We start from the raw sequence: 17,953 nt of genomic DNA on the forward strand, positions 1-17,953 counted from the left end.
TTGCACATCTTCTTCACGTGTGATGCTATTGTTGGGTGCTGGGATCGAGTCCAGTTGAGACAAATTCTGGAGAGCATGATTGTGAATGGTGAGTCGTGCTCACATCTTATTTTTAACCTTCTCTCATGCTTGCAAGCTGTGCAACGAAATCGTAAGGCCATGCATGCTGATGTGGGAAATTTGGAGGAGGCGCAATGATAAAGTTTGGAACAATATCCAATATTCAGATGACTCGGTGGTGAGGAGGAGTGATGACTTTTATCAGAGCTGGATAAGTGTTCAGAGGTATGATCACATGCAAATTGTCGAGCCTTATGGGAGTGACGATTTGAAGTGGAAAAAGCCAACAATGGGTCTTTGGAAGTGCAATGTGGATGCATGCAAGCTTCTTTGAACATCAAAATCGAACAGGAGCTGACATGATCATTCCTGATGATCAAGGGAGCTTTATAGTGGCAAGGACAACATGGGGGGCGCCTTGTTTAAGCATCCAGGAAGGAGAATCTTGAGCTTGCTGACAACGTTGAAGTATGCAGCGGATATGGAGTTGAATAATATTGTAAGCTTGTGGTTGATAAAATCAGATCTTCCAATGCTGATTTATCAGAGGAGGGTTTTTAATTAATGAGATATTGGCTCAAAATTCATCCTTTGTTATCAGATTTGTCAAGAGACAAGCTAAGGAGTGAACAAAGATAGCTCCATTATATCTTAGTCTTTTATGTTTTTGATCATATATGTAATTCCTTGTGTTGTGTGGAGAGATTGATGATTAATGAAATTAGATAAGTATTATCCTGTCAAAAAATAACATAACAAAGGAAGAAAAAATATTTTTTTTAAAACATTTTGTACCATAATTAAATATTAATATTTTTTAGAACAGATTATCAAATAATATATAATATATAATATCAAATATTGATATTATGTTTTTTTTTCATACGAGACTATAAATATCTTTTATAGGAAACATTCTTTCGGAATTAAGTGAAATTATTATGTGTAGTTACATTTTTTTTAAGTATTTAACGCTATTATATATCTAGATTCAAATTCAAAACTATTTACTTAAGTTAAATAAAATTACTATGGATCATTGGGTTTTTCCTTTTTATTACGTATTAAATGCAACATATATGATTCAAACTTAAAATTATTAATTAAACTGAAATAATTATATGTTAGTAGATTTGCTTACTCGATAATGACATGATGTGTTTTTAATAAGATTATTTTTAAAATTTATCATTTTCGTATATTTTATTATAAAAAAATACAACACCATATTTAAAAATAAATACAACCTAATCGATATCATTAATATTTTTTTATTAATAAGAATAAAAAATAATGTTAAAAAATTTATAATAATTTGCATATCTTATTTAATCAATCAGGTTAGATTTTTTTATATATAATATATTGGTGTCATTGATGATGAATCAATATCATTAATATATTATATCCACGTTGAAGAAGAAACAAATGAATTATTTTTTGGTGTACAAAGAAACACATTAATATAACCATATAATTTTTATTTACTCAATAGAATAGAAGAAAATCCTCATATTTAAATATTGAGTTATTTTTTCTGCTTTATGAGTTACTTTAGAAAAATTACGAATTACAATCACCACATTAAATTATATTAATTTGATATTACTTCTTAATTAATCCAAACTTTTTATTTTTATTTTGTTTGGTTGGGTGCTAAATCCTTGGTGATAAGTAACAAACAAATGGGCTTTATTGTTGTTTTTGAGTTTTTACCGCGCCTTAAGTAAAAACCAAATCCTATTTTCTTTCTTTTTCTCCACAAAAAAAATATATTCATTCATTCGTTCAGACACGCAGTCGTTCACACCTCCAAATCTCATCGTGTTCGTCTCAATCCTCTTCGATAAGAAACCCTCACATCGCTTCTCTCACACACACACTCTCAATTCTCGCACATCTTCGATCGCGTTTGCGTCTTCATTTGGCTAATTATTTACTCGGTTCGGTTTCAATTTGATATCGATGTTCATTTCGATCTATCTGTTGTTTCTGGCTGTGTTTTCATCAATTCTCGCTTATTTTGTTTTGCATCCGATTGGTTTGGATTTCAGAATCGATTAAAATTTTGACATGAACGGTGGAAGCATTGGTGAATGAATCTCGCTGAGTTTTGAAAATGCCGGGATTAGCGCAAAGGAATGAACATCTCACTAATGGCTCATCCACACCGACGTGTTCGCTTTCTGCAAATGGATTCTGGTCGAAGAATTCGGACGACGTTAGCTACAATCAGCTCCAGAAGGTACCAAATAATTCTCTTTATTTTAGTTAATTGTTTTTTCGTATTGGATTTTGGATTGTTGCTGGATCACTGTTTTGTATTGATTGTTGTGTTAATAGTGATGGTTTGATTGGGTTTATATTGGATCTTACAGTGGGAACACTTGTTTAATTACTTTTGCAGGTTTTGGATTTATAATTTAAGTGTTTTTCTGATTGATAAATGCCATTCAGTGATGGTTTCTGATATTTCTTGTTACTTGTTCATTTGTTGTCCATTGAACAATATTTGCCATCTTTTTGAACTCAAGGTTAACATGGATGATACTTTTCTAGCTGGGGCAATGAATTATCAACAGTGAATCACACAAACCTCAAAATGGATTTAAAAGTACATGCATCAGAGTCGGACACTAACAGATACTTCTACTTGTGTCCTACCATTTTTAACTTTCATTTATTTTTTAATTTTGTAACAATACGGATGGTACACTGCCACAATAATGAGACAGATACTATTATTTTATTGTGTGTACAACGATTAAAATGTTGCTTTTGAAACATTAATGTCTCTACTTTTAGTATTTAATTATGTGTTAATATTATTTTTGTATGTTATACCCTTGCTACGTGTCGTCTCATGTGATTTTAAAAATTCGTCTTATTCCCTTGTTTATTTCAAGGTTTTAAAATACATCTGCTGCCGCTATTGTGGTTGCAATATTAAGGCTTTTGTGATTGCATCACGACCACAATTGTGGCTGCATCAACCATATCAAGGACCACAACAAAACCACATTTGCCACTGCAATTTGAAACTTTGGTTTATTTTGTATCGTATTTGTGTCTGTTTCATATCCATGCTTCCTACTAGTGGTTTTAAATTGATGTTAATTCACACTAGTGGTTTGAAAATTGTGGTTCAGGTCGTAGTGCAGTTGTGTTGTGATTAGCAATATTGAAGGGAATTGTGGGTAAATGCATTCAATGTGGTTGCAAAGACCTTAGAAACAGAAATATTGCAGCCACGTTAAAACCATATTTCACATAGATTAAGCTCTGACCTAGGTCATGCTTACCTTGTTCTCTTGATAAAAATGCAACTTGTGACATGTTTACTTTGTCTCTTATTGGTGCATTACATTTTTGCCATACAGTTCTGGAGTGAGCTGTCGCTGCAAGCTCGGCAAAAACTCTTGAGGATAGACAAACAATCCCTGTTTGAGCAAGCTCGTAAAAATATGTACTGTTCCAGGTGCAATGGTTTGCTTCTTGAAGGTTTTCTGCAGATTGCTATGTATGGTAAATCTTTGCAACAGGAAGGGCTGGATGCTCACTTTCCTTGCAACAGATCTGGAGGTTTGAGAAAGCTAAATAATGACAGATCAAGCATTATCAATGGATGCCAAGATGAAATTCAAGATCCATCTATCCATCCTTGGGGAGGTCTGACTACAGCACGTGATGGCTCATTAACACTTATGAGCTGCTACTTGTATTCAAAGTCTTTGAAAGGACTGCAGATTGTAAGTGCGTCTCATTTATATTAGATTCTTATCCCATTCTTTTCCTTGTTGGTAGCTAAAATTTTGTCCGTGTTAGGTATTTGATGAGGCACGTGCTAGGGAGCGGGAAAGGGAACTGCTTTATCCTGATGCCTGTGGCGGGGGAGGCCGTGGTTGGATAAGCCAAGGAATAGTTAGTTATGGCAGAGGACATGGGACAAGAGAAACTTGTGCCCTGCATACTGCCAGACTTTCATGTGATACACTTGTGGATTTTTGGTCAGCACTGGGAGACGAGATGCGGCTTTCTCTTCTAAGAATGAAGGAGGAAGATTTTATTGAGAGACTTATGTACAGGTGTCTATCGATTTTTTCATTCCTTACACTGTCCTAAGCCTTAGATAAGTGAGAATTGTTACTAACAATAATATAAATTTAATACTAGAAGCAGTCATACAGTTGAAATTGACATACAAAGAATGAGAATGTGGAAAATGCCTCTGAAAGTTTAAAATAAATTTCCTGAATATGACCATCTTTGTTAGGATCACCTCAAAAAAGTGTTAGGTGGAATAATGAGAAAAACTAAAGATTTTGGGGGTTCGATATTCTTACCCATTATATACAAGTGATTTGTTGTATTCAACTACTATCTGTTGGATTCTAGGACAATTGAGCTGCCGGTTTGATGGTTAAAAAGGTGAACAGTGAACTCTATCATAGGCATGGAGTTAAAAAATTCTCCAGCAATGCAGTAAATGATGATGAAAAAGTGCCATATAAATAGAAAAAAAGTTTGTGTTACATAATTTTGTCATGTAATGGGAAATACTGTAGTGATTCATGGATTTTTAGGTTGAAAATTAGAACTTTTATCTAGGATAGGCTGTATGGGGGAGAGCTTCTTATTAGATGTCTGTTAGTAATGTGATGTTCTTCAGTTTTTTGTTGAGTATGTGTATCTTCTGTCTGCTTTCATATTGCCCTGGAGCTCTCTTACCCAGGGTCAACTAAAGGATGAATCTATTAATTGCATTTCTTGGCATAGCCTGTCTGATATTTTGAAGGTTTTGCCCTGATTCTTGCTTATGATATTTTAGATTAGACATTGCATGATTAAAAACTATTACCCAGACTCTTGCTAGAATTATTATAACATAAAATCCCGCAGAAGCAGAATGATTCAGGATGTTATAGGACAGCCATCATTTATGACATCGCAAGGTTTAGGCAATTTGATTACTTGGAACTTGTGAATTGTATACACAAGTAGTTTCGGTAAAAAATGATAATTTTGTTGGAGACAGTTAGATACTTTGGGACTTTGTGGACTGCAGATATGGATTATTAGGTAAAAATTGATTATGCTATGTAATAGTTGTTTTCATGCAATTATTGAGAAGATAAATCAACAGATAAGCCGTTGTTAGGATTGAAACTGACATCATTCTCTACTCAAATGGTGTGGTGATTACTGATTTTCATTAAGGTTTTGGCAACAATTTAGCTAAAACATTAATGTCCACTGACCTTTTGTGTTGGTGATAATTTTTGTTTGGAGATTTGTTAAAAGGTAACACAAGTGGAGTGAGTATTATGAGATCCTTAATTAATGGAACTTGAGTTAAGAAAGACAAACAAACAAGAAAAGAAGGGTTCTGTAATTAGGGGGGCAGGTGTGGGTGAATTCTTGTAACACTTCATTGTGTCTCCAGCTCTTTCCCAATATTCTGAAAAGCAGGATTCACATTTATTCCTATGTACTTTCAGTACCACTGGTACTAGCCTATAAATATATTAAATATTTTTTGCTGAGCAAAAAAAAAAAAACAAACAAGAAAAGAATTTGAAGAATAGCCTATTAGTTATAAATTATGGACAAGTCAGCTTCTGCCCCTTCAGAGTGATTTTGACAAAGGAACCTTGGTAGATTGGAATGTTAACTTTATCTTTCTGATATATAGTGGAAAACTATCTATTATAGATTCACTGCACTATTTTCTTTTTGCATGTTATTACTGGTTTATTTAACTTTTGAGTGTTTATGTCTCTGTCAGCAAAAAAATATTAAGTGAAGACTTATGTTCCATACTGTTTATTTAAAATTTCCAACATTGTGTCTGGTGCTGTCTCGTTGTACTGGGTCAAAGAACTTGCTGCTTTCTATTATCAAGTGGGTCTTTTGTGTTATTAACTATAGAATGGATTTTTTTTATAAATTTTTTAGTCATTTCTTTTGAACATTTTGTACTAATGCTCATTTGAATACATAAAAGCAATGCCTACTTGTTCATTCCTAGCATGATTTAATCTATTTTGTCATCATTAGAAACTATTTTTGAAGCTTTGCTTCAAAGCTTTATAGTATTTGGTGAGATCACTTTTGCCCTATATGCATATACATATACATAATTGTATGTTTTTAAGAATAAGGATGTTCTCTGCTTTTGGTTTTTACTAATGAGTGACCATGCCTATTAGGTTTGATAGCAAGAGATTTTGCAGAGATTGTAGAAGAAATGTTATTCGAGAATACAAGGAACTAAAAGAACTGAAGCGCATTCGCAGAGAACCTCGTTGCACCAGCTGGTTTTGTGTTGCTGACTCTGCCTTTCAATATGAGGTGTGACTTTCACATTTCTATCGTGTAAAACCTATGGTGATTGAGATTTTAGTGGAAGAGTCTACAAAGTATCTATTTAAAGATTGTTTTATCAAGCTATTGGCAACTAGAATAGAAGTTCTACCTAACACAACATCTATCCATTTGCTTTTATTAGGTATCTGATGACTCAGTTCAAGCTGATTGGCGTCAGACATTTGCTGATGCAGCGGGAACCTATCATCACTTTGAGTGGGCTGTGGGGACAACTGAAGGAAAATCTGACATTTTGGAATTTGAAAATGTTGGATTGAATGGATGTGTTCGAGCCAGTGGCCTGGATCTTGGTGGTTTGAGTGCATGTTTTGTTACCCTCCGAGCTTGGAGATTAGATGGACGCTGTACTGAACTTTCTGTTAAAGCTCATTCGTTGAAGGGTCAACAGTGTGTACATTGCAGGTTAATTGTAGGAGATGGTTATGTTACAATCACAAAAGGGGAAAGTATCAGAAGGTTCTTTGAGCATGCTGAAGAGGCCGAGGAAGAAGAGGTAATCCAAGTTTCCCTGAGAAAATAAGCCTTGTTAATTATCCATCATTCATTTGATTTTGATAATTAGTTATGAGGTAAGCTTCATGTTATAAAATGTATGCTCTTAGGATGATGATTCAGTTGACAAGGATGGAAATGAGCTTGATGGAGAATGCTCCCGTCCCCAAAAGCATGCAAAAAGCCCTGAACTTGCTCGAGAATTTCTGCTAGATGCTGCCACTGTTATTTTCAAAGAACAGGCATGTTTAGCACTAGTATTGTTTTCTGTGCTTGTTTGTGTTCAACCAGACTACCACTGACTGTGTACTATCCTTTCAGGTTGAAAAGGCTTTCAGAGAAGGGACAGCACGCCAAAATGCACATAGCATATTCGTTTGTCTTGCACTAAAACTGCTGGAGGATCGAGTGCATGTAGCATGCAAAGAAATCATTACGTTGGAAAAGCAGGTCTTAGTTTTTTGCTTTTAGGAAAAAAGCTGTTGGGGACAGGAAAAAAAGCTCTTGTTTCTATTTTTAAAATGCACTTCTAAATCCCAATTGCATGATTTTGTCTACAGATGAAGCTTCTTGAAGAAGAAGAAAAGGAAAAACGTGAAGAAGAAGAACGCAAGGAGAGGAGAAGGACAAAGGAAAGGGAGAAAAAGCTTAGAAGGAAGGAAAGACTAAAAGGAAAAGAAAAAGAAAAGAAGTGTTCGGAATCAAATGATGCTCTTGGTTCTCCTGAAATCTCAAAGGAAGAATTGTCTGCAGTTGCTGATATGGAGCAAAATAATCCTATTAGCTGCAGGAGTTTAGTTATTGAAGCAAATGAAACTAATCTATTGGGGGATGATTCTCCTAACATCGAAGATGAAGAATTCTCTAGTGAGTGTAATACTTTGAAACCACATGACCTCTCTCATGATGATTGCGGGGAAGAAATTTCAAATACAAAAGATGAGATGGGTCAGTCTACAATTGAACAATCAATGCTCTCTCATCGAAGACTAAGATGTAGGAAAGAATTTCAACTTGATATGCCTATGAAGTGGTCTGACAGACGGCGATATGCAGTTGTTTCAGAAAATAGTGTGATGGTTGGCAGATCTGAGCCAAGACATTATGGAGAGAGTTTTGTGATATCATCCAGGGTAATGAATGGGTTGAGTAGGCAATCAAGAATAAATGTCCCAACAAAATCCAATTGTCGAAATGTTGGTCCTCCCAAGTATAATGAGAAGTTTTATAGTTCCAAGAATCGGACGAATGACAGATGTGATATTCATTCTTGCAGTTGTAGCTTGAATAGTGAATATAAGACTAGGGTTGAGCAACATTCTCCTATGACTAGAGTTAGTCGGGAGACAAAACCTATCAGTCAGTCTGAATCTGCAGGAGATACATCCAAGCAATTTTGTCGTGGTAATAAGAATAATCAAGTAGACTATATGCATGAGAGTAATGGAAGAGCCAAAAGCAAAATCATCTCGGGGAACTACCCCAGCAGGGATTTGTTTCAATCGAAGAAAGTTTGGGAGCCTACAGAATCTCAAAAGAAATATCTGCGCAGTAATTCTGACTCTGATGTTATTTTGAGGGCCACTAAAGTTCAAGGAGCTCAGTCTGATCTGATCAAGTTGTCTATTGGAGAAGCTGTTGATTCAGGTGAAAATGATGACGAGGAATGTAATTCAAAAAGATTTAGTGGAGTGGATGAACGCTGTCAAGATGATTTTCACGTAGAAGCTAAAGGTTCTTGTAGCTCTACGGAAATTGCTTTGGAGGAATCTGGAATATGTCCAACTGGAGGCTTTGCCTTAAATAATTCTTCTGATTCAACTCAAAGTAGCACTTTTAGTTCTGATAACTGCTCATCATGCCTAAGTGAGGGTGATAATAATACAACCTCATCAAGCCATGAAAATACAGAATCCTCAATCACATCAGATTCAGAAGATGCTAGCCGGCAATCCGAATTAAGAAATAATTTGGATTGCGTCGAAACTGTCTTGTCTCATTGTCATGATGTTTCTATAGTGAATAGCCAGAATGCAAATGGTGAGGGTTTGACAAGAAATCCAAGCTCACTAATTAGTTCATCCTTGGATGGTACAAGAAATTATGCATTGGGGAATCCTATTGTGGAAACTGCCCAAAATTTTGACAATTGTTTTTCCACCACTAATGTGTGTTCTCAATCTCAAAGTATGCTTCCACCGGTGTCAAACCAAAATATACATTTTCCAGTGTTTCAAGCTCCTTCAGCAATGGGTTATTTCCATCAAAATCCAGTTTCATGGCCAGCAGCTCCCACAAATGGGTTGATACCCTTCCCACACTCAAATCCCTATTTATATGCCGGCCCTCTTGGATATGGCTTAAATGAGGACCATCGCTTCTGCTTGCAGTATGGAGCCTTACAGCAACCAACCTCCTTATTCAACCCTGGTGTTCCAGTTTATCAGCCAGTTGCCAGCGCTAATGTCTTAAATGCAGAGGAGCGGACTCGAGTTTCCAAGACAGCTTCTTTGCCAGAGCATCTTAATGGATCTTTTGCAGAAAGGGTCTTTCCAGCTGGACCTATTTCCAAAAAACCAGCATCACATGGAGAAGTTAGGCATGATAATTCTGCCAAGTCACTTGAGAATAACAATGATTTTTCCTTGTTTCATTTTGGTGGACCTGTAGCCCTTTCAACTGGATGTAAATCGGCATTCACATCTTTGAATGGTGATACTGTTGGTGATTTTTCCTCAAAAAGCTCTGCAGATCATGTCGAAAAGGTTCATAATTGCAATAAGAAAGAGACTCCCGCCATGGAGGAATACAACTTGTTTGCAACAAGTAATAACCTAAGGTTTTCAATTTTCTAAAATGATAAGGTGGCTGTTGTCGAATCCAGTCCCTATCTTCACATGTGGTAATTGAGGTTTGAGTACCTTGTAATTTGGTGAACAATAAGCTTCCTTTCAGCAATCTCCAGTTTAGCCTATAGCTTGATTAGCTAATTATTGCCCAACTGTCTCTATTATTTTTTTTGGTGCAGAGAAAGATTGAAAGTGTTGGTATTTTTTTTTTGTGTGTGTGAGGTCATAGTCACCCAAAAGTTTCAATGAAGCATTTGTTCTTCATAATTCTTTTTGTTATACTGAAACCAAAACAGTCTTTATAGTGAAAGCTGTATTGGAGTTTTTGAGCTGACATTGTCATTATGATTATAAAGCATTTGCTTGTCTGATGTTGATTTTTTTTTTCCCTCCGATGGATAACTGTATGAATTCAAATTTAGATCCTTTCATGCGAATCTCACAATTTTGTCGTGTAGAGACTTGCAAAAGATTTAAGTGTTCCTAGTTTTTAATGGGGGTCTGATGTGTAGATTGATTGGAAGTGGCATAAACACCTTTCAGAATGATCCAAGTCTTGTTCGGCCATATTTGCTCTATTCTACTTTCTTTGGTGCTTTCGCCTTTTTGAGGCGAAAATTCCGAAATATTCTTAAAGTAATATTTGTGAGAATTGAAGTTTGATTTGAAACTTTTTAATCGAAAGTTTACTAGTGTAATAAATCACATTAAGTATGATTTTTACAAGTTATTTTTAAAAGTTAATAAATTTATTATACGAGATGATTTGTATTTAAATGATAATATAAAATTTATCTAAAATTTTAGTACATTTAAATTAAATTAATTATTAAATATTATTTTAAATTTATTCCCTCGTCTTGCATATAATTTCATTCTCCTTTTCTGTTTTTAATGTGTTGAGTATAGTATTTTCGGTAGAAGTGTTCATAAATCGATATAATTCAACAAAATTTGAAAAAAAAAATTGATAAAAAAATTAAAAATCGAACAAAAAAATTGGATTGCATTGGATTTTAAATTTAATTTTGAAAATTGATATAATCCATACTGAACTTATACATGCATAAATATTTTCATTCATAGTTTTTTTAATATCACTTATGTTTACGTTTTTATTTCTTATATATTAGTAACTATTTGACTAAAAATATATAAATATAATTATTAAATTGTATAAATTTATTCTCAGCACTGTATATTGAAGGGTTATACTATTTGTTATATAACAACTTAGATAAGATATTTGATATTTTAAATTATTTTTTCATTATATTTATTGTATATTTTATTATTTATTTAATATTTTTCTAAGAAAAAAAGACTAAGACCAGAGAGTGAAAATCAATATAATCTACACTGTTTGGAATTGAATTGAATTCAAATTTTAAACCAAATTGATTAAATAAATAATTAAGAAAATCAAAGTGATTAAATTTTTCCTTCAAAAGTAATCCAACCAAAAATGATCCTCTCGTGTGGAAAAAAAAACCATTAGCCTATCAAGTGGAATAGTCCCACCATTGATTTCCTAAAACTTTTACTTTATAATAAAATATATTTTGGTAAAAAAATATTTAAAAGTTAGGATCTTATTTAGTGAAAATGTCATTGGAGACAATACTTTCCCCTGATCTCATATATGAACACTCCTAATTCTCAAATTATATAATACTTTTTTTTTCATGGGTATGAAGTATGAAATATACAACGATTGATTAATTTCTATTATTGAAACACTTAAATGATCGCTTTGATTGAAATCTCATCCCCAATTTTATACGAATAATTTGAATAAACTTCCAAATTCATGAGTGATTGACACACTAGCTTTTCAGCAATTAAAATTACATTCGAGGTTTTAACAAATTACAAATGTCAGCCACACTCACTGGTTAAGTTTCTTTTCTTTTTTAATGACAGTAACATGAAAACTCGACCTCATGAAAATTACTCAAGTTCCTCATCACTCGTGCATGTGTCTAGGATAAACCCAACAGAATACATGGCATGTTATTATTATTATTATTATTGGTGAAAACATGGCATGCTAAATTAATAATGCAAAATAAAATTTCGTAACTTAAATTATATTTTCCACTTTTTATGTTTAATTATATTTTCTAGTTGGTTCTAAATTACCTCCCCCTATTACGAAAACGATGTTTTGGAGGGAAGTATAAACTCTAGGCTTAAATATATTTTTTAATTTTTATAATTTTTTATTTTCATCTTTGTAAATTTTTATTTTTACTTTTTTGTTTTGTTTTAGTCTTTATAATTTTTTTTTTCTTAAAACACTTTAGATACTACCTTGAACAATGAAAAAAAATACTATTTAAAGTGTTCTAAAGACAACAAACAGAGTAAAAACATTTTGCATGGACTAAAATATTTTTTTCAGAGGGATGAAAATAAAATAAAAAACACTAAATTACAAGGACGAAAAAATAGATTTTTTTACCCCAATAATAAAAAAAATAAATATTTACCTAAATAATACAACCCAAAAAATATTTAATCCAATGATATAAAATACTTTTCACGTTAAGAAATCGATTTTCCATAAATTGATTTAGTAACGAGAACAATATTTTGTATCATTGGAGTAAATATTTTATAGGTTGTATTATTTGGATAAATATTTATTGTTTTTGTATTATTTGGGGGAAAAATTAAAAAATTTGTATTTAAACCTAAAATCTGTTAACACTTCTTCCATGTTCTAACATTTCCTTATTCTTCCCTTGATTCATCTTCCCAAATTGGCCTTTTCAGTTTTTCAATAAGCCTACGCCTAATGACCTCATCAATTTCAAGTTCTCCATCACATCTCTAGCTTAATGATCTCATCAATTTCAAGTTTCCATCTCTCTAAGCCTAACCACCTCGTCAATTTAACTTATAATCTCCACAAGCCTCAGGCTCACTTGCAAATAAACCCATAAAAAAGTTCATAATCAAACAAACTCACCACTACATTTCCTTCCATCAAAACCTCAACTAAAACACAATTCATCCTAAAACTATACTCCAAGAGTCACACAAAAACTAGAAAAAAAACTGGAAACCACGGTCCTCCCCAAGCCAGATAGATTGTCATCCAAAGAGTTCCTCACAGAAAAGGTCTTAAACACATTTTGTTCACAGCTATACCAAAAGAAGAAAAAATATAAACTCGCATTCATGTTTTTATTCACAACGGAAGCAAGCATAAGTGGCATTGGCTGCGGCACTGAATTGCATCTTCAAGGGTATCTGTAATTGACCACACCTAGATGCAGCATTCACACCTCACCTCTGAAGCATATTTCCCAGAAATAGGCAAAGCAACACCATCTCATTTGGCTTCACTGTGAACCACTTATCAAGCTAGAAATAGAATTGAGAACCTTAGCACCATCCCAACCATAAAATTAGAACCATCATTCTCTAATACAAGAAAGCTCATTAGACACCCACCATCTTCAGAGCCCCAAATCAAACCACAAGACTTGATCTACTGTCAAACTAGATTACTAGAAAAAACTATAACACAAAACCAGTCTCTGCATCATCTAGCCTTCAACCACTAGAACTAGTTGACCTCATTAGTATTGCAACCCTACCCAAGGTCTAGCAAGCCACCACATCTTGGTGAATGTTGATAGTAGAGCCAGCAACTTCTGATGTTTGGTCTTTGTCATTGGTGATTGTGACACTTGACAATGAAACTTTGGTTTGATTTGGATTGAATGGAGAAAGGTGGTCTTGGTTGAGCTTGTGAAACTAATGAAATATTGGAAGTGAGGCATTTTAAGAGATGGAGGAATTTGATTTTGACACAAAAAACATTCCAGAAGCCAAGTGAGGGGAAGGCTCACATATCAATCAAATTATTCTATAATTTTCCATCCCAAAATTCAAGCTAACAGTCAAAAAAAGAAAACACCATATAAAAAGTTCAATCAAATTGTGTATTCAAATGTATACACTCTAGTTTTTAAGCCCTTGAGCAGATCAAAATGGCTAAATAAAGGCCAGGTTCATCCACAAATTCAGCCACATCAAAAGAATGGGCAGCTGCAACACTTTGTAAATATGTTTTATCAGGTAGGTCAGAAACTACAACATCTGGGTACTGTTTTCGTTGCTGTTCTAATACTTCTCTCCCTTTGGGATGACTGATAATCACCCTTCCACCTACAGGTCAAATCCAAAATTAAATGCAAGAAAACAACTTGGGAGCACTGGCCTAAACTTCACAAGGCAAGAATATTGAGCAAAGAACAAGAAAAATAACATGGAGCACTAAGAAAATCCATCAAGTTTACTGTGCAATACAGTCAAGTATACACAACTTGTAAAATAAAAAAAATGACACACTTATAAATTATCATGTAATTAAAACATAGCCATATACAAATCAATAGCTGAGTAAGATAGGTGTAAAAAGTCCAGCGTTTCAGGAGTGTTTCTTTTGAAGCAATTTCTTGTCTTTACTGCTGAGATGCAAAATTACTCAAATCTTCATGAAAACAGTTACAAGAAAAAATTACTCAATGCTTCATGAAAGGCAAACTTGAGACACAACATGTGTCTTGTTAGTGTCTCAGGACTAAATAGAATGACTGCTCATAATGAATGAAGTTCACATATACAATATAAAACTATAGGAGTGCTGGCGAACACTATCTAACACACTGCTTCTACTACAATTTCTATTATTAGTTAAAATTCACTGAAAACTTAAAAATTGACTATGAGTGTAGTCTCATTAAATAAGGAGTTTATCTAAACAGGGCCTAACTACAGAGTTCTAATACACTCCTTCTCCATAACTTTTTATACAGGAGAAGAAAATAAGAAGGTAAAATGAATTACGCTTCTTCCATAAGTTAAAATTAGCTTATATATAAGTTAATTTATAGAAGTTCTCTCATTTAACTTCTCTAGAAGCTGATATTAATATTTGTATAAGCTAATTTTAACTAAGCTTAATTTCTTTTACCTAGTTATTCTCTTCCCATATAGATGCTTATTGAGAAACCCATCCAAATTGGGATTTAAAACCCACACAAATTTGTGATTTTTAATAAATTTCACCAAATAATAAGAGTGTTTTTAAAGTGATGTGGCAAGGAGTAGAGTACTATCTCTCAAACCGTAAACAACCGAAGCATCTTTGTTGGGTTTCCTACCATACAACACGCAATAAACCAGACAATAACACATGAAATAATAACTAATTAGCAATTACAAAGTTCTTGAAAGTGAAGAGAAAACTCACCCGTTGCACATTTCCCAGCCAAAGAGCCCAAAATTTGGTCAAGTTTGAAGGCCAACGCAGGTAGAAAATAAAGAAACACAGCATCAAAAGGAGCCCACTTTTCCGGAACATAAATAATCTCCCCTTGCCAACACTTGACCCTGTCATATTTTTCTTTGATACAAGCCAGCGTGAGAAGCGAGTCATGAACAACAAACACAGAGGGAGTTAAACCCACTAAGGTATCAACAAAGTCTTCGGACCCAGTTGAGACCAAAACCCTCGAATTCTGTCCGACGTTGCCGGAAGCTATAATGCGGTCAATGTTTCGGTGTTCGGCGCAATCGAGCACGGACCAGTCCTTCTCGATGATTTCTGGGATGGAAACGAAGGACGCGCCCTCGGGGAGGGAAATGGGGGCGTCGGTGTTTGAGTCCGTGGCTCGTAGAAAAGTGGGTTTTTGGGTCAGAGAAATTCGGGAGAGAGTGAGACCACTGCTGCAGAGGCTGTGGAAGATGGGTTGGTGTTTGGTTTGAAGAAGGGGGCGGAACTTGCATGCTGGAGGGGGAGTGAAGACGAAGGTACCTAAAGAAATTGAATTCATGGAGGAAAGAACAGAGTTTTGTAAGTTGAAGAGTGATTTCAACTCAATGCAATAGACAACAGGAGTGGACTATTGAACTAGTAAGTGCACCTTTGACTTGCAATCTGTAAAACCAAGTTTGCAAAAGCATTTAAATAGTTATTTCTCTTAAACTTTTGGGCAAAAGTATTCTAATAATTTTTAGGCTAAATTCTAGCCTCAAACATACTTTTAAGTAAAAATTAAACATTATATTAAATTTATTTATTTTTAAATTGACTTTGATACTCTTTCACCAACAAATCAAACATAATCAAACATAACCTAACTTGTGTATAATGTATTTACTAATTTTTATTAGTAAATCACTATGTAATTTATGAGTTTGATGTTCATACATATGTGTAAAATAAATTTACTTTCTCTTTCAATTATAAATCATCATTTAAATTATCATAAAATAATTATTTTTTAAAAATTAACAAACTCACTTATGATTATAATAATGATATCTTAATCGTGTAAAACTTTTTACACACATAACCCTTTTTTCTTTCTCAGTGAAAATAAAATTAATCTGAATAAAATATTTTTCCTTCTTAATAATCACCTTCCAAATTTCTTAAAACAGATCATCTTTCAAGCTTGTCTTAAATCTTTATTATTTGTTTGTTTGGATCATATATGAGAAGTGAAATAATGAGAGAAATAAAAAAATATAATTAAATTTGTATTACCAACCAATCAAATCTTATCCTGACTATTTTATGTCACACCTAAGAAGCTTTACACTCATACTATATAACCATTCAACTCTTTAATTTAAATAATTATGTTATATAATTAAATTAAGTTGAATATTTTTCTTTTACATTTTCTAAACAAGATATTTATAAGAAAATAAAAAACTCCACATGTAACTTAAAGTAAATTGCATTAACTACTCCTAAAATTTTGTAAAATTACAAAAAAATCTATTTTTTATGTACTTCTACATTAGTTCCCTTTATTTTTGAAATATATATTGACACTCCTTATGCATTATTAGTACAGAAAATTTGAAAAATATTTTTGAGATGTATATGAAAATAAAAAATAAATAAGAGATGAAAATAATTACATACAATATCGAATATTGTATCATATATTTAATGTTTAAAAGAAATTACTAACAACACACTTTTTTTAACTATTTGTTTAAATAGGAGTGCTTGCAAATACACATTTTTTGTACACATTTTTTTATTAGTAAAAAATTATTAAAAACTATATAATTAGGAAACATAATTATTAAATAAGATGTGTATGTGACTCACAAACTTTTAAAATTTTAAATAAATTTTAACCAATTAAAGAGAATATATCTAAAAAAATACATGAGATCAGTTGTGTCTTTAATTAGCATTTCTCTTGTTAAAATTTATTAAAAATTACATAAATAAAGAGTATGATTCACACATTAGAAATTAATCTCTCACAACACCAACGCAGTGAATAAATTTGGAATCCTTACTTGGGGTGTTTGACGTTACCTCAACATGATTTAGAGGAAACATGTAGGAAAAATAAAAGTTTGTCTTCCTAGATTTTTCATGCCTAAATATAAAGAAACCTTTTTGGAAAACCATGTCCGTGTACAAACCTTACTTCTCTTCTCTTCTGCTGACACTAAAATGATAGCAGCATATGTTATTCCTTCTTCACAATTTCAACTAGTGATAAAGCTTCTGTAATTGGATGATTTATTTGCCAACTATTCATAGGCTCTCTTATCGCTTTCGTCAAATCTTCACCCTTCACTTAATGTTCAAACTTCAGAGCTAGCAGAGTTTGAACATAAAAATTACATTAATTTCTTTCTCCTCAAATTCATTACTGAACACGCAGTGTCATGTCACTCATGGGAATGGCCTACATTTTATTGGAGTCGCCACTAGTATAGTATGCACTTATGCTGATGAATGAGTCCAAGTTGGTATTTTCATGAAGCACAGTGTTATCATAGATAAAGTCATCAAGCTGATACTTTGAAGGTTTACTATTTATTAAATATCCATAAAAAAATTATACACGTTTTGTTGTTGTTGTTATACGTTTATGAAATTTAAAAAAATTAAAATTGAAGTTACAGTACAAAGGGGTGTGAAATTAAATGTGAACGGTTTATTTAATTATTTTTTAACTCTGGTGGAATCATGATCCACACAAGGAATATCCCTTTTCCCAATGCCCAATTTGTCCAAACTCAAGTCACGTCTGAATATTGCTGCTGCTGTGCTTGCATTATCTTCCCGTGAGTCCAAATAGGTAACGTCCATTGCATACTTTGACATA

At 33.2% G+C, this 17,953-nt stretch overlaps 2 protein-coding genes across 2 annotated transcripts; one reads left to right on the forward strand and one right to left on the reverse strand.

Moving 5' to 3' along the window:
- The first annotated feature begins 1,820 nt into the window (after window positions 1–1,820).
- LOC114399363 lies at window positions 1,821–10,230 on the forward strand. The gene is made up of 9 exons (XM_028361551.1): window positions 1,821–2,003; window positions 2,115–2,305; window positions 3,441–3,809; window positions 3,886–4,145; window positions 6,270–6,411; window positions 6,569–6,940; window positions 7,050–7,181; window positions 7,261–7,389; window positions 7,500–10,230. The coding sequence occupies exons 2-9, from the start codon at window positions 2,180–2,182 to the stop codon at window positions 9,792–9,794; spliced, it is 3,825 nt and encodes a 1,274-aa protein (XP_028217352.1). The 5' UTR covers window positions 1,821–2,003; window positions 2,115–2,179; the 3' UTR covers window positions 9,795–10,230.
- Window positions 10,231–13,621: 3,391 nt separating this feature from the next.
- Window positions 13,622–15,741, reverse strand: LOC114398297. The gene is made up of 2 exons (XM_028360480.1): window positions 15,058–15,741; window positions 13,622–13,970 (listed from the first exon to the last, which is right to left on the reverse strand). Exons 1-2 carry the CDS (start codon window positions 15,638–15,640, stop codon window positions 13,771–13,773), a joined length of 783 nt encoding a protein of 260 aa, XP_028216281.1. The 5' UTR covers window positions 15,641–15,741; the 3' UTR covers window positions 13,622–13,770.
- Between the last annotated feature and the right edge of the window lie 2,212 nt (window positions 15,742–17,953).

The sequence above is a fragment of the Glycine soja genome, chromosome 19 (genome assembly GCF_004193775.1).
Source record: "Glycine soja cultivar W05 chromosome 19, ASM419377v2, whole genome shotgun sequence".
NCBI lineage: Eukaryota > Viridiplantae > Streptophyta > Magnoliopsida > Fabales > Fabaceae > Glycine > Glycine soja.

What these genes read in the sequence shown, in the direction of transcription:
- LOC114399363 (XM_028361551.1), top strand. Translation starts at nt 2,180, where the DNA reads ATGCCGGGATTAGCGCAAAGGAATGAACATCTCACTAATGGCTCATCC. An exon ending in CTTTGAAAGGACTGCAGATT is followed by an intron (nt 3,810 to 3,885) that starts GTAAGTGCGTCT and finishes TGTCCGTGTTAG; the next exon opens with GTATTTGATGAGGCACGTGC. An exon ending in ATTGAGAGACTTATGTACAG is followed by an intron (nt 4,146 to 6,269) that starts GTGTCTATCGAT and finishes CATGCCTATTAG; the next exon opens with GTTTGATAGCAAGAGATTTT.
- LOC114398297 (XM_028360480.1), bottom strand. Translation starts at nt 15,640, where the DNA reads ATGAATTCAATTTCTTTAGGTACCTTCGTCTTCACTCCCCCTCCAGCA. An exon ending in GGCTGGGAAATGTGCAACGG is followed by an intron (nt 13,971 to 15,057) that starts GTGAGTTTTCTC and finishes TTTGACCTGTAG; the next exon opens with GTGGAAGGGTGATTATCAGT.